The sequence below is a fragment of the Heloderma suspectum genome, chromosome 6 (assembly GCF_057233095.1).
Source record: "Heloderma suspectum isolate Gila_16-S chromosome 6, 16-S_ref, whole genome shotgun sequence".
In the NCBI taxonomy this organism is placed as follows: Eukaryota; Metazoa; Chordata; class Lepidosauria; order Squamata; family Helodermatidae; genus Heloderma; species Heloderma suspectum.
In genome coordinates, this window is record NC_139463.1 from 121,434,371 (window position 1) to 121,460,550 (window position 26,180).

At 47.7% G+C, this 26,180-nt stretch overlaps 1 protein-coding gene across 2 annotated transcripts; it reads right to left on the reverse strand.

The window, feature by feature from the left end:
- Positions 1-962: 962 nt before the first annotated feature.
- LOC146342932 (alpha-1-antiproteinase-like) lies at positions 963-23,741 on the reverse strand. Of its 2 annotated transcripts, none has more exons than XM_084806379.1 (5): positions 23,629-23,741; positions 19,903-20,550; positions 5,739-6,009; positions 3,937-4,084; positions 963-1,237 (listed from the first exon to the last, which is right to left on the reverse strand). In XM_084806379.1, the coding sequence occupies exons 2-5, from the start codon at positions 20,531-20,533 to the stop codon at positions 1,046-1,048; spliced, it is 1,242 nt and encodes a 413-aa protein (XP_084662505.1). In that variant the 5' UTR covers positions 20,534-20,550; positions 23,629-23,741; the 3' UTR covers positions 963-1,045. The 2 variants fall into 2 exon arrangements, 1 of the variants encoding a protein (XP_084662505.1); XR_014783961.1 differs by lacking the exons at positions 19,903-20,550; positions 23,629-23,741 and adding exons at positions 14,697-15,108; positions 17,209-18,032 and having other exon boundaries at positions 965-1,237.
- Between the last annotated feature and the right edge of the window lie 2,439 nt (positions 23,742-26,180).

Below are 26,180 nucleotides of genomic sequence, written 5' to 3' on the forward strand. Positions count from 1 at the left end.
CCACGTATTTCATTCCATCTCCTTTTGATGAACATATGTATTCTATTGTGTTGAATGTGGTTAAGGGAGATAAAAGAGCTATGCCTATGATGTCTGGTCTGTGGTGGTGGCACTGCAAGTTCACTTTCGGTAGACCTCTGAGTGACAGCAAGCATTTTTTTCTTAGAATGCATGGGTTTTGTTTTTTGTCTTCTTCTCCTTCTCCTTCTTCTTGTCATATTTGGTCTTAAATAGCCCCATCTACTGAAACATAGAATCATAGAATAGTAAGGTTGGAAGGGGCCTATAAGGCCATCGAGTCCAACCCCCTGCTCAGTGCAGGAATCCAAGTCAGAGCATCCCTGACAGATGGCTGTCCAGCCTCGTCTTGAACACCTCCAGTGTGGGAGAGCCCACTACCTCCCTAGGTAATGGGTTCCTTTGTCATATTGCTCTAACAGTCAGGAAAGTTTTCCTGATGTTCAGCCAGAATCTGGCTTCCTGTAACTAGAGCCCATGATTCCATGTCCTGCACTCTGGGAGGAGTGAGAAGAGATCCTGGCCTTCCTCTCTGTGACAACCTTTCAAGGACTTGAAGAGCACTATCCTATCTCCCCTCAGTCTTCTCTTCTCAAGGCAAAACATGCCCAGTTCTTTCAGTCTCTCTTCATAGGGCTTTGTTTCCAGTCCCCTGATCATCTTTGTTGCCCTCCTCTGAACCCTCTCCAGTTTGTCTGCATTCTTCTTAAAGTGTGGTGCCCAGAACTGGACACAGTACTCCAGATGAGGTCTAAACATAGTTTCATATTCTTACTTATTTTTTTGCTGAATTGAACATGTAGATAGATGATTAGAATTGTGTATAAAACTGATTAGGAATTTTGTACTGGAGGGAAAAAATAGTTCTGCAGCCTCCCATCCCAACGGTATGTAATTATTTTAGAAATATATAAGATTACCTCAATAAATTCACTGACACAAAGCAGATTTCACATGTGCTGTTTATTTAGGCAGCACTGAGGTGGCACCAAATTTGTGCTTACCAAAAAGAACGTGAGTTGTGTGATTAGAGACCAACAGGGTTTCTCACTCTTCCTATCATGAGGATGCTTCCGGTACTTGTCTCAAGGATAAACTGGAGGAATGGTCTATTAAATGTAATTGTTGGGGGAAGGGACCTGGGAACCAATTCAGCATTGGTGGTACCTGCAGCTTCAGTGCCATTTTCATGGACATTCAAATAAGCTTTGTGAATAGCCTGAAAAGGAAGTAAGAAAGAATCGTGATCGGCTAGTGACACTGATTCATTAAATGGTCCAGTTCTGGTCCTTCAAGGCTGAAGAATCCACCTAGTGTCTAAGCAGACTTTGATATGTTGTTATCTCATACTGCCATGATCTCTTGATATGACTCTCTGAACCAGGACATGATATGAAGCCACAGGAAGCATCTGAGTGCTTAGTGAATTGGGTCTGCTCAGAGAGCACCTGCTATTCCCAGCATTCTGTTGCCACATTTGCCAAAAATAGGCAAAGCTTAGGCTAGGTTAGAAATGTCTGGGTGTGGATCCCAGGCTTCTGATCATTAAGAGCCATATGGCTGACAGGTAAGGCCTTTACATACTCCATCTGGCTGGTTCAGATGGGTGACAATTTCATTTTGGTTTGTTTCCCATAAGATTTTTTAAAAAAATCTGTGCAAAGTTCTTCATATTAGGGTGAGCTGTTCTCAAAAAATTAAATGCAGGTGAAAGAGAATCTGACAGAATCCCCCATTGCTATGCAGGCTATGAGCTCAATAGCTCATCTTCCCCAGCAAGTGTCACTAAGAGGCATACTGCCTCTCTTACGGTAGTTATTATATGGTCAGTATGGCTAAAAGCCAGGGATGGTATCATCTTCCATGAATTTGTCTAATCCACTTTTTCTGCAGTCCATGTTGGCAGGCATCAATACCTCTGAGAAGTAGCAAATTCCATGGATTACTTGTGTGCTGTGTGAAGAAATGCTCCCTTTTTTTCTGTTCTGAATATCCCACCCCTCACCTTCATCGGATGATCCTGGGAACTAGTATTATGAGAGACGAAGGACAATGAATCCAGAATCATTTCCCCAAGCCCTGCATAATTTAGTGCATATCAGTCTTCTCCCCCTTTATTCACCAAAGCTAAAAAGTGGCAAATATCATCACCTTTCCTCTTTGCTTCATTGTATCAGCACTTTGATCATTTTGGTTGTCTATTTCTCTCACTTCTCCAGCTCTACCACCTCCTTTAAAGGAGCAGTGATCAGAGTTGTATACAGTATTCCAAGTGTTGTCACAACAGAGGTTCGTAGAAAGGCACTGTGATTTTGGAAATGGGAATTTGATGTCCCTGCTAAATGATCCATACAATGGAATTCAGCTTTTTCACAGCAGCCGCCCACTGGGTCCTATTCATTGAGCTATCCTCCACAGAGCCAACATACCCCTCTTGGTCAGTCATAGACAAGCCAGACCCCATCAGAGAGTACATGTGAAGTTAGGATGTGTTGCCCCAACGGAACCACTTTAGACTTTCTTGTGTTGAACCGCATTGGCCATTTAACGCCCATGCATTGAGAGAGATCTGAGAGATCTTTTCTGAGCACGTCACCATCGCGCTTTCTTCTAAGCACCCTACATAGTTTGGAGTTGTCAGCAACCTCGCCACTTGACTGCTCATGCTTCAGCCCAGGACATTCACCAACAAGCGAAAAAGCAGCACTAGTCCCAAATCAGGTCCTTGGAAAACCAGAGTTTTGAAATCCCACCACTGCGACAATGGTCCATTTACTCTCTTCTTCCTTTTCTTTAACCAGTGACCTATCGATCAGAGGATCTCACATCTTGTTCCACTAGATTTACTCACTATGCGACCCCCACTGCCACATTGGCTCAAAAAGGATTTGATCTTTTTGCCATTTCCTTTAAAAGCCAATCCATGGTGAGGGGATGATTTTTTTGAGGAATCAGAGGAGAGACTCCAAAATTCCAAGCATGGTATTAATTTGGCTTCTAGTCCTAAGCTGCCCCACACAGCTTACATCACAGAGTGAGGCAAACTTGTAGCAAATCATTCTAACCGATAGCTGGCCTGCATTAATCAGCAGAAGGTGGCAATACTGCTGCTCTGACTCAGAAACACGTGTGTCCACGTGCACAATCTTGAACAATGTCTGTTGCCTGCCGGAGCAGGTGGCCATTGCAATCGAAAGATCACAGGACCGGGGTGAGGCACTGAGCCTTTCCTATCACAGAGTTGGCACAGGCTTGTGAGCAGAGCCGTGGGTGTTCCGTAGGTTTCTCTGGCAGGGCCCCTGGGAGAAGCAGGAGTTCCTTTGCAAATTGTGGAGAGACCTGGGAGGACTATGGCTGGATGGCAAGTCCTCCGGAGGGATCTCCTCGAAGGACTGCTGCGTAAGTGACCTGTGATCATGCACCATTCTCAATAGCAGATGGAAGGAAAGGGGGGCATTTTGATAAGAGTGCAAAATCACAACATAGTGTAGTAAGGTGCAGATTGTGTCTTCTGTCCCTTTGGATGGTGCATGACACAGCTCATCTCCATGGCTCTGCTTAAGTGCATGTGACCTTCCCGAATGCGACGTCAAACATGACATTTTTGTAGGCAACTTCTAGTAGGAAGAAAACATGTGCAACTTTCCAGACATGTCAGGATGCATAAATGTGCACTGTGCCCATTTGGAACTGATGCAGTTCTGTCCACTTGGAAGGGGATGTGCACATTTTCTTTATTTCATGGGGAATAACTTCATGTGTGAAGTGGACGTCAGAGTCAGATGCAAGGACTCTCGTTCCCATCTCATTCTTTTTTAGCTTGAGACAGCAGTGTAACTGGAGCCTAACATTCACCTGACAGACAGTGCAGATTATTTGGTTCAGTGCTTCTAGTATGATCAGTGTGAAGAGGCATACCTTAGAAACCTTCAGGTTGCGTGCCCCAGTAATTCCAGATAGGTCTGCAAGGTCTGTGAATACATCTGCAATCCCCAATCTTCTTAATATCCCATCGAGAACATAGCTACCGGACATCGAAAACCTTGGAAGTGAGAGCTCCATTCTCCTGTTGAAAGATGACCCAAAGGATGGTGAGTCTGAGAACATGCATAATACATACAAGACACACTGTACAGATAGGGTAGACAACTTGGATGGCTGGGGTGCAGAAGTTGCCACCCTGGAGCCCAGCCCAGAGATTCCTAGGGCTGGCTCAGGAGTCTGAGCAGGTGGGGAATTTGAGGGGCCCTCAAACACCTGTAGCCAGCATTGAGAATCACTGTTTTTCGACAGACACACCTGCACGAGAATCGTGTGCCCTGTCTCTCTGCAGAATCACACTCCCCCCCGCTCACCCAACAGCCATTTGGCAGGTAAAGGGAACTCTGACTCTGCTTGGAAAAAAGATGCACGTATTCTTCCCAAGCCCCGGTTGAAACGCAAACATCGGTACAGCAGATAGCAGTCCTGAGTTGCAGGGAGTGAAGTGCAGGGAGAACTGATGCTTCCACAGCCCTGTTGGTTCACTCTGCCAGGTTAGGCAGTGCTGGGGAGGTCCCTCTACAGCCACAGCAGGTTTTTGAAAAGGTCCCCCCCCTCCGATTGCATCCATAGGGAGGGAAACTACCTCTGCAGGGAGGGGGAAGGAGCGCCACTTGGGTTTGTCCTGAGAGGGGAAGTCGGCTTTGGATGTAGGGATGTACGAAAGTCACCTTTTTGCAGGGGTGATTTGGAATGGTGGGTAGGCGCTCCGCACCTCCCCCTGAAATCCTAACCCGGCCGGCTCCGCTCCGTGGCAACTCCGCCGAGCCGCCGGCTGGGTGCATTTGCAGGCGTCTGGAGCCTGCAGACGCAAATGGTGGCGGCTAAGGCAGCCGCCATTTGTGTTCATGTTTTTGGCTGTGATAGGCTACGTAAATATTTACATAGCCTATCACGGCAAAAAAAACAGGAATGCAAATGATGGCAGCTACATTGGCCGCCATTTGCATTCCCTTTTTTTGCTGTGAGAGGCTATGTAAGTAATTACGTAGCCTATCATGGCCTCTAGAGGGACACAAGTGGCGTCCCTGCATTAGCCACGATAGGCTACGTAATTATTTACATAGCCTCTTACGGCCTAAACTGGGAAGCGAATGGTGGCCGCAGACATGACCGCCATTTGCAACGCAGTGCGAACGGCACCAGGTAAGTGCTCCATTTTGCAGTCCTTTCGTGGGGTGGGGGGCTTAGTTCCGCCACACATTTCAGGGGTCCGAATGCACTGGCATTCAGCTTCACTGAGATCCATGGCGGAATTCTCTGCCATCCCTATTTGGATGTGGTGGATCTTCGCCTGCCCCCAAACACCAGCAGAATTCCTCTGCGACACCAGCCTTTAGCTTCTCCTTCTGGAAAAAAGAACATAGCCAGTAGTTCTCATGGGACCAAAGAGTTTTCTGCAGGCATACTGGTGCCTGCACATCCCACCCAGCCACCTACCTACCCACCCACCCAAACACACCACTGAGAAACTCCCCTCCGAAGGTCTTTCCTCCTTGGATAGCAGGGCGGAACAGCCCGTTCCCCGTTCCTGTGATTTAGTCATACACCATAAGCACTCCGAGTTAAGCTAGGCTGAACGATGTGGAGTGGTGCTTCGTCATGCATAAGTCTGGACTGGAATCAGGTTATGCCCAGTCCAGATCTAACTTCCCATCCACTACAGCAGACTGGCTTACCGTGGTCTCAAGGAATTCAGCCAACGTAGCAACACTTCCTTCCCCAGAGCATCTTCCACTTGCTCCAGTTTCCCTGGGTCGGGCAGAATGAACAGCGCCGATGCATCGCCCTGGTAAGGGAGCTGCACCACCTGGCAGGACAGATCCCTGTCGTAGTAGTGCTTGAACATGCCATCTCTGTGCATCATAGGAACTTTCACTGTTGTTTGCTCATCCACAAAAAAGTCATCTTCCTCCGTTAACAGAGGATTGAATGGCTCTCGCCAGGAAGCTGCGAAAAGTCCAAGGGAACACATCTTATTGTAGTGTGCCAAATGTCGTGATCATGCCAGCGATGAAAAGGCTTTTCACACTAACAGACATTTCCAGATTTTAATTTGATTTTCACACATGTAAATGTGGTAGAGTAAGGAACATAATAACAATGAGAATAATGAGAATGAGAATAATGATGAGAATAATAATAATGATAATATCAACAGCAACCTCCCTTTTCCCCTCGAATTTAGATGTAACTTGCAACAACAACAAAAGAGATACAGAAAGAGAGAGAAAAACATGAATACCAACATTGAATTCAATGAGCTACAATTACTAGATGACACAAGTATTGAAAATACCCACAAAATATCTCATTTTTACCCATGTACAGTATAACATTGTGAAAGCCAAAATTAGCTAGGTTAGTGTAAATCCAACATTACATGAATGGACTTCCACTCAGGCAATGGGAGCTTCCCATCCTTTCCTCTGCAGCCCCTGTTTATCCCAGAAATCTCCTCTGGAGTCCCCCCAAACTTCTGACGTCGGTTTCAGGTGGGGGGCTGCAGAGGGAAGGACAGTTTTGCTCTGCCCATGGTGTCTATTCTGCTGGAGAAGGAGCACCATTGGACACAGGATACAACCCAGAGACCTTTAAAAAAAATTCGTACACAATTAATATCTGGTTTTGGATTGCTTTTAGAAAGGTGATTTGGACAAGCAAATCAACATTCTCTATTGAACGACAAGCTGCATCCCCTGTCGACTCCAGGCCAGATGTGTCGTTTCTAACCTACTGATATTCCACACAGAAATCTGATGCCCCCTGAATTGCCCTTCTGCTGTTACAGATTCCCATTCCAGCTCTAAGGCATCCGATGGCTTTTCTGAATCTCCCTGCCTGTCCAGCAAGCACTAGGAACATGGTGCAGGCCAGCAAGTGTCCCAGTGGGGAAGTTACGACACATTCAGTGAGGAGCTCCAGCCCTTCATCTCCCCTAATTCCCCTTTAACATGTTTACCCTTCCAGTTTTCGCACTATTTTAGCTCTGCACAAATGAGGTGATTCTGAGACATAGAATTAGGATGATCTGAATAGAAAGATGAAATATGAGAACCTTCCAAACAAGCAACAGGGCCTTCCAGGTGCTGTGGTGACATCAGGAAACTGGAGTCTGGTCCCCAGTCATTGAATTGGCCCACCAGATGCCAGACTCCTATCTGGCACAGCAGAGGATGGTCATGCTTACAGTACACTGAGGTACGGGGCAAAACTCCAACTTCTTCTGAGCTCACTGCTGTCTGATATCCCTGTTCCTGTAGCAGGTCTGTAACTGAGTATCTGTAGCCTGTTCCTCTCTGAAGACATCTCATTACCGGGGGGAGGGGGGGAAACTACCAGAAAAATATTGATAGTCTTTAGAGGTGGCTCAACAACACAAACATCCTGCCCCCGCTCCCAAAAGAAATACAACAACCATTAAATGGAATATAGGCCAAAATGAGACAGTGCAGGAGCCCAGCTATTGCTATTTGGGCATAGCATTAGTTCAAAGTATTCACTAGTGATTTGTTTCTGGAGGACAATTGTGCATCTCCTCCTAAGATTGTCAAGATTTTGCCCTGGAACAATCTACTAACATATATTCCAGGACAGGGGATGATTAATCTAAAATCTAATTGTTCAGTCTGAGGAAGGACCTAAGTCTTCCAATGTTTCAGCTCATGCCCTCTACAGTCGTGGATGGTAGACCAGCAAAGACAGCTTTTCCCTTGTGGTTTCGGTATTGCAGTTCACATGAGTTCTCCCTCAGTATTTGTTTAAATTGTGTGTGTGTGTGAGAACCGCCCAGAGAGCTTTGGCTATTGGGTGGTATATAAATGAAATAAATCAATACATAATAAATCAATGCAAGACAATGACGGGAGCATACCTTGTTGGCTTGATAAAAGTTGGAACAAACTAGACAGCTTGCCAGCAGATACAACAAGGATAGAAAGATCTCGAATAAGAATCACCACTGTCTTAATGGCATTATGTAACGTCCGCATTAGGTTTAATAAGGCCAAATAAATTAGTTGTATCAGAGAAAAGGGATAGTTTAAAATCTAATTTTGCCCTTATATTTTTGTTTTTTGTTCCATTAACATGCAATTTTATAACAGTTGGAGCATAGGATCAGGAATTTTTTTTCATTAGTTTTCGATTATCAGCTACGAATTCTTAGCCATATTCATTCATCTATGTTTAATTTGCCCATTATTTTAGTTTTGTCACATTCTGGTTATTTCCCTGCTGTTCTACCTGGACCACCAAGTGTGGAGTCTCCGATGTTAGGGATGTACGAATTGTGCTCATACCGTCCCACTTGACTTCCGCAGTTTGCGTTCTCTGTCCCGTTCCGCTGTCCGCAAGCCCCGAAATCCTCTGTTTTTTTTTCTGCCTCGGAAGTTATGTAAATAAATCCACAGCAGTTGTCGAAAAATCCTCCATGCCCAACAGCTGCCCATCCTGTTCCGCCATTCGGCGAAAGAGTATTCTTCGCAAATATTTACGTAGTTTCATTCGGCCTCAATTGACCCTATGTAACTTCCGCCGCACTCGCCATTGTTGTGATTGCCTTGGCCGGAACTTTCCCGCTATCTTCGTAATTATTTACTTTTTTTTTTCTTTGCTGGCCCAAAATGTTTCCCGCCCTCTGTGTGCTCCCCCGCTGCCTTGTTTTCTCAGACAGGGACAGGGACTGTGATTTTATTAATTTCTGTGTATTTGTGCTTGATGTTCCTCGCATTTACTGGTCTTGTTAAACTAACCACCTCCCAAATAAAATAAAAGAGAACAGGGCTGCAGCTCCGCTTCCGCAAAATCTGTCGTCAACTTCCTGCTAACTTCCTGAATGTTGTCTGCATCTGCGATTGTGTCTGCGTGGTGATTTGTGGGTGGTGTTCTGTTGTGTGGTGGTGGTGGTGTGTTAGTGGTGGTACTTAGTGGATTTCCTTGTGTCAGTGTTGTTAGTGCATTGTGGTGGTGTTGTCAGGTCTCTGTGTGTGTGTGTGTGTGTGTAGTTGTGCATTGTGGTGTTTTTGTCTGGTTTGGTCTCTGTGTGTATGTAATTAAGTGGTGGTTGTGCGTGGCTGTCTGGTGTGTGTTTGTGTGTGTAATAGTGTGGCTGCTCTAAAATGGCTGCACCAGTGCTTGGCAAGAGGTGGGACCATGAGGAGACCAAGGCCCTCCTCATTAACATTAGGAGCAGTGAGGGGGTGGCAGTGCTGTTTGGCAGCTGCTCCTGCCACAATGAAATTTATTGGGCCTGGATAAAGAGGAGGATGGAGCGAGTGGGCCACCATCGCATGACGGGACAATTGCAGTCCAAATGGAAGGTGCTAAAGCAGTCCTTCATCAGAGAGGGGATGGCTGCTGCTGAGAGGAGGGCACTGCTGTCCAACCCCCCTGCCTACTACTGGCGCATCCTCAGAGTGTGGGTCAAGGCAGACCAGCCCCCATTTTCACAGAGGCATGTGCCTGGTAAGTTATTTTTATCCCATCCCATCATCAAGTTTAACTAAATATGAAAACAAGGATGTGTACTGAAAATGAAGCTATCTCTTTGTGGTCTCATGTGAAAACAAACCAATCCTGACATTTAGCCTGCAATCCTATGCTTGCTGAACTTGGACAGACAAAGGTCCCGACATCTTCCAGCCACTTTGGCTGGTTGAAGAAGGGATGCTGGGAACTGCATTGCTTTTTCCTGTACAACCACATGCATAGGATTATGTGGGCCTGGCTACAACTCATACTGCACACTGACATGCTGTCCATTTCCAGGGAAAGGCTGCTGCCTGTCTCTGCACAGTGCACACAGGGGGACTGCCACCAGCCCAGCAGCAACAGGACCAGCCTCTCAGTGTGTGCACATCATCCTTCTTCATGTAGTGATTGCTGAATTTTTGCACCCCGCCCACCCCACCTTTCTACCAAGACATTGGCACTCAAGTCAACTCATGAGCAAGTGTTCATCGGAGAGCTTGGAGATCTGGGTATAGTCCACTCAGCCATGGAAGCGCGCTGGGTGACTTTGGCCCAGTCAGAAAGCCCCAGCCTACCTCAGTGTTGTTGTTGTGAGCATTAAATGGAGAGGAAGAGGATAATGTGAGCCACCCTGGGTCCCTTGCGCTAGGAAAAAAGGTGGCATTGATGCAATGCATCAGTAGAATAAATAAAAACCATGGCATTGCCAATGTAGAAATGGGGTGACTACAAGTGCAATCCTGTGCATGTTTACAGAAGTCCAACAGTCCCCATCATGCCAAAACTGTCAGTACTGTATAATCTGCCTCCCTAATTACCACCTTATCATTAGACCTTGTGGTGGGAGGACAGAATCGGTGGTTCTTATGGTAGTGGGGATGGCAATAGACAGATCAATCACTGACTGTGGTATTGTTCACTCACCACATATATAAATGCATTCATTCTGTTACTGTGACATCCCACAGCTGCGCATCATGCCTTGCTGGCGGCTGAGGCAGTAAGGGAGAGGGAGGGAAGAGGGCCGCAGAGAGGGAGAGGAGAGAAGAGGAGGAGGAAGGGGAAGAGGAAGAAGAGGAGGAGGAAGAGGAGGAGGAAGAGGAGGAGATCGAAGAGCCAGCAGCAAGAGGAGCAGCATCTGTGGAGGAAGGCCACCCTTCTTCCACAGATGAAGCCCCTCCTCTTGTGCTCCTGAGGCGTCTCTTGACAGATGTCCAGAGGCTCAGCAGGACCTGTAAGTAGTACTACAGAATGGCACCTGAGCTAACAACTCTGACTGCAAGATGCATATTACCATTGTGCTTTCTTCTTCTTCTCTTTCTACACACAGGTGGTGACCTTCAAAGGAGGGTGGAGGCCATAGAGCGGGAACTGCATCCTCCTCCGAACTGAGGCCTGCAGCCAGCCAGTGCCCAGCCCCAGCCCAACGTTACAATTGTTTCTGTAATTGTTTTGTTTTGTTTTGTTTTGATCTGTTCTGTTTGTGTATAAAGTTCTTTCTAAAAAAAAGTTAACAATTCCTGGGTTCATGTCCACAGATATAATTTTTTAAATCTAGATCATTGTACACAATGATCTCTGTGTTTGCTTATTTTTAACCGCAACAAGAATGCTTTGCCAGCCAAACAAGCCCAGCTGCTCTAAGCTTCCCTCATAGGGAGATGGTCAGTCAGCATCCCTGATGTTAGGAAGTATGCTTTATTTTACGTGGAGGTGCATATCACATACATGTAAACTAAATGCATACCAGAGGGATCTTTTCACATAGAACTCTCGGTGCTTAGGAAAACCCAAAAGCTGAGGGAGTCCAGAGAGAGACCACAACAAGGTCTTTGAAAGCAATTCCTTGATTTATGAAAGAAGAATTTAAAATGAATTAAAAGCACACATCAAGAGAATTCGAACTATACATACATTTGGGGAATCAGAATCATACTAACATTCAGAAGGGTAAAGAGACACATATACAGTCGATAGCAAAGCACACTGGGATGCATAGAAAACTGTGTGTGTGTGTGTAGTAGTAGGGATGTATGCTGTTGCATAGTCCACCATGCACAGTCAGGCAGCGCAACTGGACTCTGCATGTGAGTTATTATAAAGCTCCGCCACATATCGCCAGTGCTTTGGGCTCTGCCCTGGCTAGGCAGGGACTGCTTGTTCGGACAAAGTTCTGAGGGACACCTCAGTGTGACCACACTCACAATTATATCATTCTGCTTCATTGTCCCTCAGAACTTTGGGGCACATTAGCAGCAGTGTCATCATCCCAGGGGTCCTCCTCGTCACTTGATGACTGCTCTACTCTGCTGACAGCTGTGGGGGGGGGAGGCGCTGCTCGGGAATCCATTCCCTGTTGGAGCGTATGAAGGCAAGGGTGGAGACATGTTCCAGTGTGAGTCTGCTTCGGCGGGTGGTGACAATGTTGCCAGTGGTGGAGAAAAGCCTTTCAGAGGACACACTTGAGGGAGGGCAAGATAGATGCCAAATGGCAACTTTGGTCAGATTTGGCCAAACGCCACATTTTGTCTCCCAGTATAGGAGAAGATCACTCTCTGGGCTGCTCTGCGTTCCCGAGACACTCTCTGTGGCATAAGCTTCCAGTTCCTGGATAGACACATCATAAGCTGATCCTTTCCTGGCTGCTTTGGCACATTTCCCCCGCCCGCTCCCGCTTACACCGAGCTCCACTGCCATTGAGGAGTACAAGTAGAACTTTTGTCAAGATGCCCCTGTGTCTGTATGCCATGTTGGTGGTGCAGCTGCTGTGGCGTCATCATCGCCCCTCCAGCTGGTGATGGTGCCACTGCTGCAGATATTATCTTCAGGGGAGGTAGTAGTCCTGCTAGCCTCACTCTTCCCCAGCTCCTTCTCATCCAGCACATCTCTCTGGCAGCACTCCATGACTTTCTCTGTCAAATAGCTTTTTACACATCGGAAGTCAGGGTTCTGTTGGCAGCACCGCCCTTGTTGTGCTATCCCGGAACCGTGGTTCAAGGAATGCGGCAGCAACCTATTTCATGTCCCCCTTCATCGAAGTGATGTGTTTGTTGGTGCCCAGCTCCTGCAGAACGAATTCAGCAAGCCTAACTGCAGGACTGGGGACTTGACTGCCTACAGCACTGGTGCGCTCACAAAGCTCAGCATGGCGTTTTCTCAGCACCCCCTCTATAATCTTCAGCACAGGTAGAACTTGGCCCAGTGTGCCATAGTCTGCACTCAGTAGCATTGTGCATTCATCGAATATGTTTAAAATGTCCACCAAGTCTACCATCCAGAGCCACTGATGTGGTGTGATAAAAAATTTGGAGTGGTGTTGTTTCTCAGTAATGTAGTCATTTATAGCTGATCTCTGCTCACAGAGTCTCTGAAGCATATGCAATGTGCTATTCCAGCATGTGCACACATCCAAAATGAATTTGTGCTCTGGAAGGCCACGGCTACGTTGGATGGTGCCAATTGCCTCCATTGCTGAGCAGGACTGCTTGAAGTGGGTGCCAATGGATCAGGCCACCTTAAGTAGCCTGCCTATTTTAGGAGATGCATTGCTCAATCCGGAACACACCATAAGGTTCAAACAGTGCGCAATGCACTGAACGTGGTTTAGCTGTGCGATGTGGGCTGCTTTTAGGTAGTTGGAGGCATTGTCTGTTGCTACACAGCCCACTGTTAGATTTAAGGGGGGCCAACCAGGACTGATGCTACTGCTGATGTTTTCTGCTGTGTGTGTCCCTGAGAGCATTGTGAGGGCCAATGTCGCTGCTCTCCGAGTCAGTCGGCTGCTCGCACTGACAGATACTCATTCCGCAGTGACACACAGATAAGACTTTGTTTGATTACTTGTCCATGTGTCACTCGTTAAATGTACACGTCCTCCAACTGCACATTTTAAATCCTGTTGGAGTACCCTTCTGATTTCAGAAGCCAGGGCAGGAATGGCAATGCCGCTAATGTAGTGATGAGAGGGGACATCCCACCGAGGGCACAATCTCTTCATGAAGTGCAGGAAGACCTCGTCTTCCACCAGGGAGAAGGGAAGCATACATTTTGCAATGAGCTCTGTCAGCTCGTGATTCAACCTTGGTGCCTGGATGCTGTCAGAGGGGAATTTCTGTGTCAGCATGAGGCATTTCTCCATTGACGCCTGTGCCCTTCTCACCAGGACCACTTTGCGTGAGGTCTTTGGAAGATGAGGCAAAGAAGGCGGTAAGGTTTTTTTGGGATGGTTGTGGCTTTCCGTTGCTATCTTGGGTTCCATAAGCGCATGATGCACCTCCATGTGTCACCGCATGGTAGGGATGGTGGAGAATTTCTACACGAATCTCCGGGAGGCTGAATGCCAACGCATTCGGCCCCCCAAAATTTGTGGGGAAATTCTCCGCCGGCACCCCGCCCCCCCGGGATTGGGCTTCCTGTGGCCGAATGTCCCTCTCGGCAGCGGGTCCCGGCGGCATTTCGGCGGCGTTTCGGCAGGGGTGGGGGCGGCGGCCGGTCTCCCGACCGGCTGCTGCCGCCGCCATTACAAAATAAAAAAGTAAAGTTAAAAAAACCACACACACCCATGATAGACTACGTGACAATTTACGTAGCCTATCACAGCTAGATTTCCAAAGTCAGCCATGATAGGCTACATAAATCATCATGTAGCCTATCACGGGTGACTCTGAAAAAAAAAAAAAAAGCATGTATGCAAATGGCGGCGCCCATGGGCGATTTACATAGCCTACCATGGCTGACTTTGGAAATCTAGCCATGATAGGCTACGTAAATTGTCACGTAGCCTATCATGGTGTGTGGTTTGTTTGTTTTTTACTTTACTTTTTTTTTCATGGCCGGGGAGATGGGGTGCTCCTCCCCAGCCTGAATTCCGGCGGCGAGGGATGGGGCGCCTCCCCCCTGGCCTGAATTTCGGCCGGGCGGGGCGGGGCGCCTCCCCCCCTCGCCTGAACTTCGGGGGGAGAACCGAGGAGCCTCCCCCCCCAACGCAAAGCAAGCTTCGAGAACAGGTAAGGGACTTTCGTCCATCCCTACCTCATGGCAGACGTGCCCACTAGTCCACAGCCCCCTTCTTTTCCTAGCTGCGCACGGCTTCTACAAATATTGCAAAGCATGACATAGTAGTCATGCTCTGCATATTTGAAGAAGTGCCACACATAGGAACTCACCCTGCCACTACCATTTCTTCTTTGGGGAATGGGGTATCGGTTCCAGATGAGGTGGCATCGGGAGCTGCACGTTTCCGCTCCTCTGTGGATGGTGTTGTTGTAGGTGTTGTTGATGGTGCTGACCAGTGCTTAGCAGGGGATTTTTGTTCCTGAGGTTTGGGATTGCTCCCAAAGAACCCGGCAGGCTGGAAGTGGAACACAGAGTCAAACTCAGTCTCAGCAGGGACATGGATATAGAAGGGCTCCTCGTCATCTTCGCTGTCCAGATCACTGATGAAACTAAGTCCTCCGGCCTTTTTTTCCAAATCACGTGAGCCGCTGCCCACGAGGTGATTATCAGCAGGCAGCTGTGGACGTGGTTCACCTCTCCCACTTCCGCTCTCTGATGCAGGGAGGACCGTTGTGGGCATCTCTGTAAAGATTCAAAATAGATAGAAGTGGAGTTTCATGAGAAATGCACCTTTTCCACATGAGTAATAGCCAAGAGAATAAACCTGTGTACTTGTAGAAATCTTTGAAACATAGCTTGGAATTGCGATCAATCAACATGACACAAGGTGCAGATGTAAGCTACTACTGCACTAGCTAGCACTGAGAAAATAACACATGACACAAGGTGCCAAAAAAATGTACTGTACAGACTTCAAAACTCCACGAGAGTTCTCTAAACGTGTCCTCACTGGTAAAAGTCTGAAAAGCATGGGGGAGGAGATATCTGGCTCCCTTGCAAGGGCCACTCCTTTGCATCAGCTCTATGTGAGACTCAGCACCTACAGGGCTGGCCCAAAGCATTTTGCTTCCTGAGACAAAGGATAAAATGGCACCCCTCCATCCTACATAGAGTGGTAGCTGAATCTTACCTGAACAGTGACAATGGGAGAGCCTCTTCCACCACACCAGAGGACAACAAGCTGGCTGAGGAGGTACAAGGCAGTCTGAGGAGCACCCACAGTTCTGTGCCCAAACACCTCGATGCTACCTAATGACAGGGCTGGTCCTGAGCACAGACTTGGCAAATCCCACTGCCTTTTTCCGGGGTGCATTTGTGGTCCCGCGGGAGCAGTGCCTGATTAGTCAGGCCCTGTTTTAAAAACCATCCTCAGAAATGTAACTGCTTAATCAATTCACATTGCAGCTCTAGTTAAAAGAGATCAAGGCCAAACAAGACAGCAAACTATGATGAATGGCTATGGAGACAAAGCAAGAACAAAAGAAGGGATGGCGGAGAATTCCACCATGGATCTCAGTGAGGCTGAATGCACTGGCATTCAGCCCCCCGAAATCCATGGCGGAATGGCCTGCCCCCCCCCCCCCGCGGATCCTCCCTGGGATGAGACTTACCTGGGGCGGATGTTCCGGATGGCTGCGGCTCCAGCGGCAGCTTCGGTGGCAGCGGCTGTTCTTCCGACCGGCCGCCACCACCACCATTTGCAGTCTGGTCTTTTTTCTTATCTTTTTTTTACATAGATGTGATAGGCTACGTAAAGACATACGTATCCTATTACATCTGGGTTTTTTAAAAAATCAACCACGTACACAAATGGCGGCAGCTACGGCAGCCGCCATTTGCTTTCCTTATTTTTTGCCGTCTTAGTCTACGTAAATATTTATGTGGGCTAAAACGGCGAATCAAAAAGGAATGCAAATAGTGCCCACTACGCTATTTGTGTTCCCCTTTATTTTCGCTGTAAAAGTCTACGTAAACGTTTACGTGGACTAAGACAGCGAAAAATAAGGAACGCAAATGGCAGCCACTGTAGCCGCTGTCATTTTTGTACATTTTTTTTTTTTTAACCCAGACATGATAGGCTACATAAATATTTACATAGCCTATCATGGTTCAATACAGGGACGCAAACGGTGGCGGCTACATCAGCCACCATTTGCATCCCTGCTACCCAGCGGCCGGATGTCCGGCTGCTGGCAGAGCCAGCCGGTGGCTCCGTGGAATCCCCACGGAGCAGAGCCGGCTGGGCAGGACTCCAGGGGGAGGGACGGAGCGCCTCCCCCTCCTGTTGAGGATTCTGGGGGGAGGGACGGAGCGCCTCCCCCCCACCGCGAAGCAGATCCGCGAAATGGTAAGTGTCTTTCGTTCATCCCTAAGTTACAAAACACTGAAGTGTTTTCCCACCGAAAAGGTGTATCGTCTGAGAAATTATTGCAGTTCTTTTAAAGAGTTGGGGTTTTCTTTAGTACTGGAGTACCATATAGCATTTTAATAATATGAGATATGTTTACAGCAATAAATATGAATGAATGTAAAAGAGTCGTGTAAGTTTTGTGGTGTTGAAGAAGAAGATCCCTTCCCCAAATGGTTCCCTCCAAAGGTTTTGGACTTCAACTCCCATCAGCCCCAGTTGGCATGACCAATGGTCAAAAATGCTGAGAGTTGTAGCCCAAAACATCTGGAAGGCTGCAGGTTGCAGAAGGCTAATGTAGGGACTATTCAAATATTCGAAGATATGTATTTGTATCCAGATATTCACAAGCACCTGTGGTGATAGAGTCTTACCAGATTCATCCTTTGGAATGGCGTAGACGTCTCGACTTTCATTCCGCCACTGTAGAGTCTCCTTGGGAACATTTTCATCCACTTTGGAGACACTGCCCTTCCGCTCACCACCCATGAACTTTCTTCCTCTTCCTCTGGAGTTGTGGCCGGCTCTGCCTGTGCCACTTTCTGTGGCGGTAATTGGTGGTGTGCGCTGCTTGCGGTTGTGGGGTGGACTACTGCTGGGGCTGCTGTCGCTGCTGGCCACACCTTGGGCTTCCTCCTCTTCCATCTCAATCTAAAAATATCATTGAAATGCAACCTCAGCGGTGTATGTTCTCGCCGGGCGTCCACGCCTCTTTGGAGTGCTGGATTGACCACGGGTTCCTCTGTTCTCCATGTTCATGTCTCTGGGCAGAAGGAGACATAAATGCATGCGGCAAAGCTGAAATCATGCGAACAGCCTACAGTCACAGATATAGTGCCGTGTAAATGTAGTTCCCCAGCAATCCAGCCATCCAGTGCTAACTAAATAGGGGCATATTGCACAGCAGATGAGGCTGAAAAGTCCAGGAAGGAGGATGTAGTCCATCCATGCAGCCTGAAAAACACAAGCCTACAGTACACACAGGATGCTGGAGGATGGAGTCCTTCTCAGCAGGCCTAAACAAAGGCTGCTTGCCTGGCCTGGCTGCCCAGGCAAGCCCTCCCCACAACTGCTCAGAAACACTAAGTACATAGGGGCACATGGAGTTGAAAAGCACATGGATTAATCCTGGAAAGCCAAGGAGGATGGAGGATGGAGTCCTTCTCGGCCGGCCTAACAAAGGCTGCTGGAGGATGCCTTCCCAGTTCCCCCCACTCCTCCAACCCACCCAAAAGTCACTAAGCATAGGGGCACATTCAGTTAAATTAAACATATGAAAGAACATACCTTCACTGTAATAAAGGTTGAACTGCAGTGCTGTAGAACAGGGACACGCAGAAACACACTCCTTGCAGCTGCTGGACACGGACACTCTGTCTGCAGCAGCTGCACCTCTGGTCTCTGGTCTGGAGTGGAGGAACTGAGGCTGCTGGACACTCACACACCGCTGTCCTTTGTGTGAAGGCGGGAAAAATGATCAATGACTTCCCTCCCCTCAATGATGTTATCTTCCTGGTGGGGTGGGAGGGTGGTCTGGAGGGCTCTCGCTCACCTGACCTCACCTGAACCTGACCTCACTTTCACAGACAATAAAAAAAAAAAGATGAGGCTACGTGCACTTCGTGACTCAGCCTCAGGCAGGCTAAGTGCACTTCTTGACCCCGTCCCTCCCAGCGAAAGAAAGCCGCGTCGTCGCAGGAAAATGCGTATTTATTAAATAGTTGCGTAAAATTCCTTTCACCATCTAGGTCTATTTCTTTCGTCCCGATTTGCGAATTTTCCTTCATGAATAATTGCGTAAAATTTTCGGCAGAGAAAAAAAAAAGGTCCGTGTGAGCTCCAGTCCAAGTAGACCGGGGCGCCCCGTTCCGGGGAGGATTCCGCAGACCGGATGTGTCTGGGTTCGAGCCCATTTGACTTTCGGGCGGATTTCTCTGACATCCCTAGTCTCCGTGGGCTCCGCCAGGGGGTGGCGATTATTTGATAAGCTCTGTGCCCTGGAGGAGAATTTCATTGGATTCATTTGTAAGTAAGATCTTAACCACATTTGCAAACGTCTTCCTAAGCAGGAGGAATGAACCTGAGAGTTAAAATATTTCAATGCAAGAAAAAGAGTCGACCTTTCCTAGTGAGAATAGAAACCATGGTGTTGGCCACCTGGTCACCATCTCTTGCCCTTCCCAGTGCCCCGAATTTGAGCTGTTCTGGGATAATGGGAGTCTGGGCCATGTGTATGGATGGGTACCCCTCCCCCCCACAGCACACATACACACACACACATCAGAAGAGAGGTGGAGAATAGGGAGACAAATACTGGGCCTATGCACACCTTCTTCTAGGCCTGGGAGGAAAAGGGAAATCTTCTCTCTATATAAAAGTCGAAAATTGTGTGTGGGTTTGTGGCTGGCTGCAGGGCCGTCTGTAATGCAGGGAATAAGGGGGAGCTGCCCTGGGTGTAATCTCACTGTAGGGGCCCCCTGAGCCTTCCGTTTGGGCCCTACCATGGCTGCCGCTTTTTCTTCACTTTCTCACTTGCCAGAGAGTATGACAGGACTCGCTGGGTTGCATTCTTACTGTGTTTATGCTTTTCCTTACTAACAAGTGCCCCCTCTCAATCATGGCACAGGCCAGGTCTCTGATTTCAGCTATGAGTCATCCTACTGGCCATCTTTCATTCTCTGTTTTTTAATATATATATATATATATATATTTGAAAAATTAACAAAACATCTCCTCAATTTTCCTTTCCCCCATTCTTATGGAGCCTTTCCAAGAAGCATAAACCTACCTTCATGTGTTTCTAACAAATAGTGCCGATGACAGTTTTACATCCCAGGCAACGCCGGGTCTATCAGCTAGTCTCCAAATAAAATTAAAACATTTTGTAAGAAAATTCAAGTCTGATGTAGTTTCACACCCTCCACAAGCTTACAATGTTCAGAGGACAACTCCAGAGAGGAATGTGTCAGGGACTACGGGTTAAACCCTGGCCATCTAAATGCTGGCAAAGAGCAATACGAAAAGGAACACAAGACTGTATTTAGAAGTGCAAAGTTCTTCTGACTTACCTTTCAAGACCATAGAGTTGACAAGAACCATGGCAGTCTCTCGATCGAGACCCTGAATAACATCGACTACGTTGCCATGGGTTTTCTTGTGTATGTAGCTATTGATCTGCTCCTCCGCTGCTGCGGAATTGTTGAAGTCAGTAGGAAAAATCTCGGCCTGATAATAATGTGTTACGTCATCCACAAACTTCTTGAGTAGTTTCAGCTTGTCATCTGTGAACAGGGCATTGCCTAGGCTCAGCTCGATTTCGGCCTGAGGATGGTTTACCTTGAGGAGAAGATCATGGAAACTGTCACGTGTTTCCTGTGCACTACTCTCTGTCTGGTTCAAGCCAAGTACTGACAAAATCTGACTCTGTGTGGTAGACCTAGCCCCCAGCAAGAAAATGGCAAGGGCATGGGAAATGCTCAGAGGAGAGAAAAAGAGATTCTCCCCAGCAGCCTCTGAAGCAACCTCACGGTACAATCTAAAGGCAAAGTCGGCATTGGCAGGGGCGATCTTCAGAGAGGGCGAACTGCTGTGGCCTTCAGTGGGAGGCTGGGGTCCACTGCCCTCCTGGTGACCAAGGCGACAGTGGGCACAAGCGCAGAAACTGGCAAGGAGCAAACACAGGTAGATCATGGACATCATGTTCCTCTGGCAGTAATCTGTAAAGACAGGATGACATTCTCAATTTCAGATTGGAACCATATCATTGGAAGTGGTGGTTTGTACTGTACTTCATATTACAATGGCAGACACACTGGATTTCTTCGTGGATCTCTACTGTCGTCTGCGGGTATTTCTCCCTATGGGCTCAATGGTGTGAATTGCTTTCTGAGGATATGTTCAACAGAGGGCCCTCACTTGCCTTTGGGAATTATTTAAACCCTATGTGCTTGTCTTAAACTGTGCCATTCTTCCGACACAATTCCAAGACACTCCACCCCGTGCATTTTCACAGCTCCAATATGCATATGTCCATTAAACGATGAAAACAAATCATATCACTTGCTAAGCCTACATGCCCTGCTGTCCATGGAGCCATTAAAACAGATACCGTATGAAACTTGCATGCTCAATTCAAAGCAAAAACACAAGGCAAGGACATAACAATAGCCAAGACAACAATGGGAGCAAGCATCAAACACAGGATTTCAAATTCAGGTTACTCCAATGTACACATAAATCCCACCAGTGACTTTCAAGAGATGTCTGCACTTGCTTCGACCATTTTACAAATCTCATTCCCACCTCGGCAGCCTCATTTGAGAACGTGCAGCATCCCTCACCAGTCCTTCAGGGGAGCTTGCACTGTCTTATCTTGTGAAGTAACCCCTGCTGGAATACAGGGATGATTGGGCTGAAGCCACCATCGGCGGTCAAGCACCTTAGCTGATCATTAACAGGGCAGATGGTCCCCAGCCAACACCCACTTCCCGTTGCCAGCCACATTGCCACACATGGCTTCTTGATCTTTGTGCTGGAGAAGCCGCTGCTGTTGTAGCTGTTTGGTGGCACACAAGACCAGGAGTCCAGCTGGCCCAGAAGACAGGCTTTTGAGGATCAGCAGGAGTAAGAGGCTCACACCCCACATGTCAGGAACCACAGGCACACGTGCAAGTCCACAGCCACTTCCCGAAAGCAAAAGCCAAACAGAGCTGCTGAGGGCATTGTTGAAGGAGCCCTGGAATGAGCTCCACCTGCCCTGCAGGGGTTGGACAGGCCAATGCTGGCTGGCAATTCCCGAAAGGTGGCCAGTAGCCACTCTCCCAGCCCAGGAACACTGGAATGAGCACTCAGGTTGCCCAAGAGGAATCACACCAACCTGAAGTGGGAACAATGCTTATGTAGGGAAAAGGATCCCTACAGAAAAGGAAAAGGAGTGAAAACCAAAGAGAGAGGGAGGTTAGAAACAAGGGAAATGATGGTAGAGAAGAACCACAGGTTGGCAAAGGCGGTTGAAAGCAGCTGAGTCCGCTGGAGAACCCCCTCCCCACCTCAAGTGTTTGGATTGAATGGAAAAGCTAAAGGTTACCAGGAGCAAATCTGGAAATCCAAACCAGAGGTCCTAGTGGCCTCCACCTGCCTACTGCTACTTAGAGAAATCCCATTTGAAGTAAAGGAGACAGAGAGCTGGCAGGCATCCCCATGAGCTCTAGTCAGACAAGCCCTGCCCTGCTCAGCCACTGCCAGCACCGATGGAATTCAGGTTGGGAAGGAAGGAGACTGCAGACCAGCACTGCCAATCTGATGAGGCATTGGCTAGTCCCTGGGCAAGAGAGAGAATATGGGCTTGGCTTTCCTTCACAGCCCACCTGCCCTGAAGTACCTCTTCAGGAGGGTGTTCTTTGGCAGCAACTCGCTGAGCAGGCACTTTGACCACAAAGTGGAACCTATTTACCATTCACAGGCTCCATCAGTGAATCTCAAAAGAAAATGCTTTGGATGGTCCCAAAAGAGGAGGCTTTGGCATCCGTTCACAGCCCACCCACCCTGAATAAGAGGTACCCTCTCAAGGAGGGTTTTCTTTGGTGGCCACTTGCTTTGCAGGCACTTGGCCAGAAAGCGGGACACATTTTAGCTTCTCTGATTTGCCATGCACAGACTCCATCGGGGGATCCCCTACGTAAGGTAGCAATCTGATGCACGTGCAGCTGGGAGTGGAACCAGCTTCACGCAGTAGGAGGGAAAGAGATTCTTCATCCAGTTCTCCAATTGCAGAACTTGCTTGCTGAGCAGCTCAATGTAGCAGAAGGAGGCTTTTTCCCGGGCGGCATGTAGAACACTATGCCGTTCTCTTGCCCATGAGAAAGGCACCCTCATTTTTCAGCTTCCCAGGGCAGCACAAGACTGAGGGCCAGCACATGCCTGGGGGAAATAGGATGAACCCCATGTCTCTGCACTGACTAACATGGCTGGATGGACTCCAGCTGCGATCAGAGATGGTGTCAGTCTGAGTCTCTGACTATCCTCATCGGGCTCAAGCTGAATATGCACGTTAAGGAGAGCATCAAAAACGAGCTCTGTTTTAATGTGCATGTAGGAGGCAGGGAAGAAATCTGGCTTTCTCAATTCACCCTTGATTGTCAGGAGGGGGAGGCTTTCTTGACAGTCCAGAGTGGTTTGGGACATGGCAAGAGGCAGAGATGGCTATGGATTGACTGGGAAAGAATGAGTTTTGACCCCCAGGGACAGGCAATAATGTGCATAGCCTCTGCTTGGGCATACAATGGCATGGCAGTCCTGGACTTTGGGAAGCAGGATTAAATGCTCCAGAGAAATGGCAACCCAAAGAAGTGACTCAAGTCAGGGACATGAGGAAGAGCGGTATGCAGATGGGACCAAAAGAAAGAAGGGCAGACAGGTCTGAGATAACGGAAGAGGGGAAGAAGAATCCATAAGGCAAAGGCAGGAGTGATGGATGAAGCAGGCAGTCAAGAACTGATCAGTGGAAAGGCCAAGGGAAGGGAAACGGAAGCTGGGTCCTGCAATATACTTTAGAATACACATCTGTGAATAATTCCTGGGGACAATGCAACCCAATAGAATAGGGCCCACACTCACCAGTCATGACTTAAAATAGCTTTACCTAGCAAGTCCCATTCCAGACCAATGAAAACACAAACCATTTTCATATTCTCATCAGAAAAAGATGATTTGCTACTGATCATACATTCAGAGATGTTCACACTGATATCTTCAAATTTGTTATTGACATCCAAAAATGATCATTTGCCACTTACCTTACGTTCAGAGGTGTTCTCCTCTCGAAGCAGTGAAAGTTTTTGTTGAGGGCTTTCATTTATATGACAGGGCTTTGCGGAGTCACGTGTTTTCTCCACTGAACATTAAACTGAGAGAAGTGGTCCCAGAACAACACATATTGGTCAAGAGTTACTGTTTTTGACAGGAACAGCTCAGTCCAGTGTGTTCTCTTCTGTAGACATAGAATTCAATGCAATCTCATGGAGCTCTTAGGAAATGCAAAGGCAGATGCTCCATCTTAGTCCTGAAATAGAATCCAGGGCAAGAGGCATTCCATACGTCTAAGCATTTGCTTCCTGAGGGCTTTGGCTCCAATGAAGACACAAGGCTTGCACTCCCAAGAACTCGGATTGTGAAGGGTTCCCACTGACGTCACTAGGATAACCACAATATACAAACCACTGTCAGCATGATATAAGTTGATGGGGCCCTAAAAGATGCAAGGACTCACTGCAGCAGTCATGATGGACTAACATGGCTCTGCAAAAAATGCTGAGGAAAACCAGTGAAAAGGAGGCTAAAGGGGGTCACCAAGCGGCTTAATTCTCTCCAAGATGCTTGGGGATTACTACCAATGGTCTCTGTAACATTCGTGAGAGATGCATAAACTTTTTAAAAGCCATATTGATTCTTCCTCATCAGGAATTGTCTTTCTATGTGACATTGTTTTCTTTCTTTAAGAGTGCTTTCAAACAATTTACCTGAAACAGTCACTGAGGTAGCTTGCAACCTCCATTTGTCTTCCAGTATCTCCTCATAACATTTCCTCATCTTGCTTCTCTACTGGCTACACCTTCCACTGCCTTGACCACCACCACCCTGCCTGTAGACACATATCCCCCAGGGCATAGGATGTCTGTCTGTCCTGTGAAGAATGGGTCCCTTCTCAGGCATTGCTTTCTCGAAGCAACACCCTCCTTTCCTGAAGCCCACAGTCGTCACACATGCAGAAGAACTCTTACGCAACACCTCTGAGAAATGGCTTATGGCCTATGCGAATGGGGTGATGCATGCACCACGCACCAGGAAATTCTGTGGACAAGGTGTGAGAGTTATAGGCAGGACGGTGTCCACCTGCCTCATGGAGGGAATAACATATTTCTGCCTGATCTGCAAAGGGGACTGCGGGAAGTTCCTTGTGAATCCTGTGGTGGCTAGGACGGGCAAAAGCAGAAAGAGATTAGGGATGGTGTGCATGCAGAGCCACCTTATGGTGACAGGTGACGCCTGAGGCCCCCCGAATGGGTTGTGAGGCTGGGCGGGGGGATAAGGGTTGCCTGGGAGACCATTCCTCCTCATTCACCTAGGTGTTGTGTGGCACCGGGTTGGGGGTGACAAGGGAAGTGCTAGCTCCCCAGAAGGGGCAGTCTAGAGGGGTGGCGAGATCGACGCCACCCCTCAGACTGGGTGTGTTTTCACCCAAGAAGTGCCAGCTAGTCGCTGGCACAGTCAGCTGCCAGTCCTAGGTGCCCCTTTGCAGATGTTTTCAATAAATGTGGCCCAATTTCCAACCCAAGCCTTGTTGCTTGACTCTTCTTTGACCCAACTACGCTAGCAAAGGGGCTACACTCACAAGTCACGAAACACAATACGTTTTGTCAACAAACCAAGTTCAGATTAATGTAGAAGGCACACCACGTTCATGTTCACATCAGAAAAATGATGATTTGCAATTCCCCTATCATTCAGAGGTGTTCTTCTGTTGAAACAGTAAAGGTCTTTGTCCAGTCCATTTAATGACGTGGCTTTGCAGAGGACTGTGTTTTCTCCAGTGAACATGAAACTGAGAGAAGTGGTCCCAGAACAACACATATTGGTCAAGAGTCATTGTTTTTCACAGGAACAGCTCAGGGCACTATGTTCTCTTCCCCTGAGATAGAATGCAATACAATATCATGGAGCTCTTAGGAAATGCAAAGGCAGATGCTCCATCTGCGTCCTGAAATAGAAACCAGGGCAAGAGGCATTCCACACGTCCAAGCATTTGCTTCCTGAGGGCTTCGGCTTCATTGAAGACACAAGGCTTGCACTCCCAAGAACTCTGATTCTGGAGGTTACTTCCCACTAAAATCACTAGGATAACCGGAATATACAAACCACCGTCAGCATGATATAAGTGGACAGGGCCCTGCCAGATGCGAGGACTCCCTGCAGCAGCCACAGTAGACTAACATGGCTCTGCAAAAACTCTGAGGGAAACCAGTGGAAAGGATGCTAAAGGGGTCATCAAGCAGGTTAGTTCTCTCCAAGATGCTTGGAGATCATTGCCAAAGGTCCCTGTAATGTTCTCGAGAGACACATCACCTTTTTAAAAGCCATATTGATTCTTCCTCATCAGGAATTGTCTTTCTATAAGAAATTTTTCCTTTCTTTCACAGTCCTTTCAAGTAGTTTTCCTGAAACAGACACTGAGGTGGCTTGCAACTTCCATTTGGATTCCAGGATCTCCTCATAACATTTTCCCATAATGCTTCTCTACTGACTAAATCTTCCACTGCCTTGACCACCACCACCCTGCCTTTAGACACAT

Bases quoted from the DNA above. Each gene is read 5' to 3' on its own strand.
- LOC146342932 (XM_084806379.1), bottom strand. From the start codon at position 20,533: ATGATGTCCATGATCTACCTGTGTTTGCTCCTTGCCAGTTTCTGCGCT. The intron at 6,010-19,902 runs GTAAGTCAGAAG...GACTTTTCGCAG, and splicing joins CAACTCTATGGTCTTGAAAG to CTTCCTGGCGAGAGCCATTC. The intron at 1,238-3,936 runs GTATGCCTCTTC...CTTCCTTTTCAG, and splicing joins GCAACCTGAAGGTTTCTAAG to GCTATTCACAAAGCTTATTT.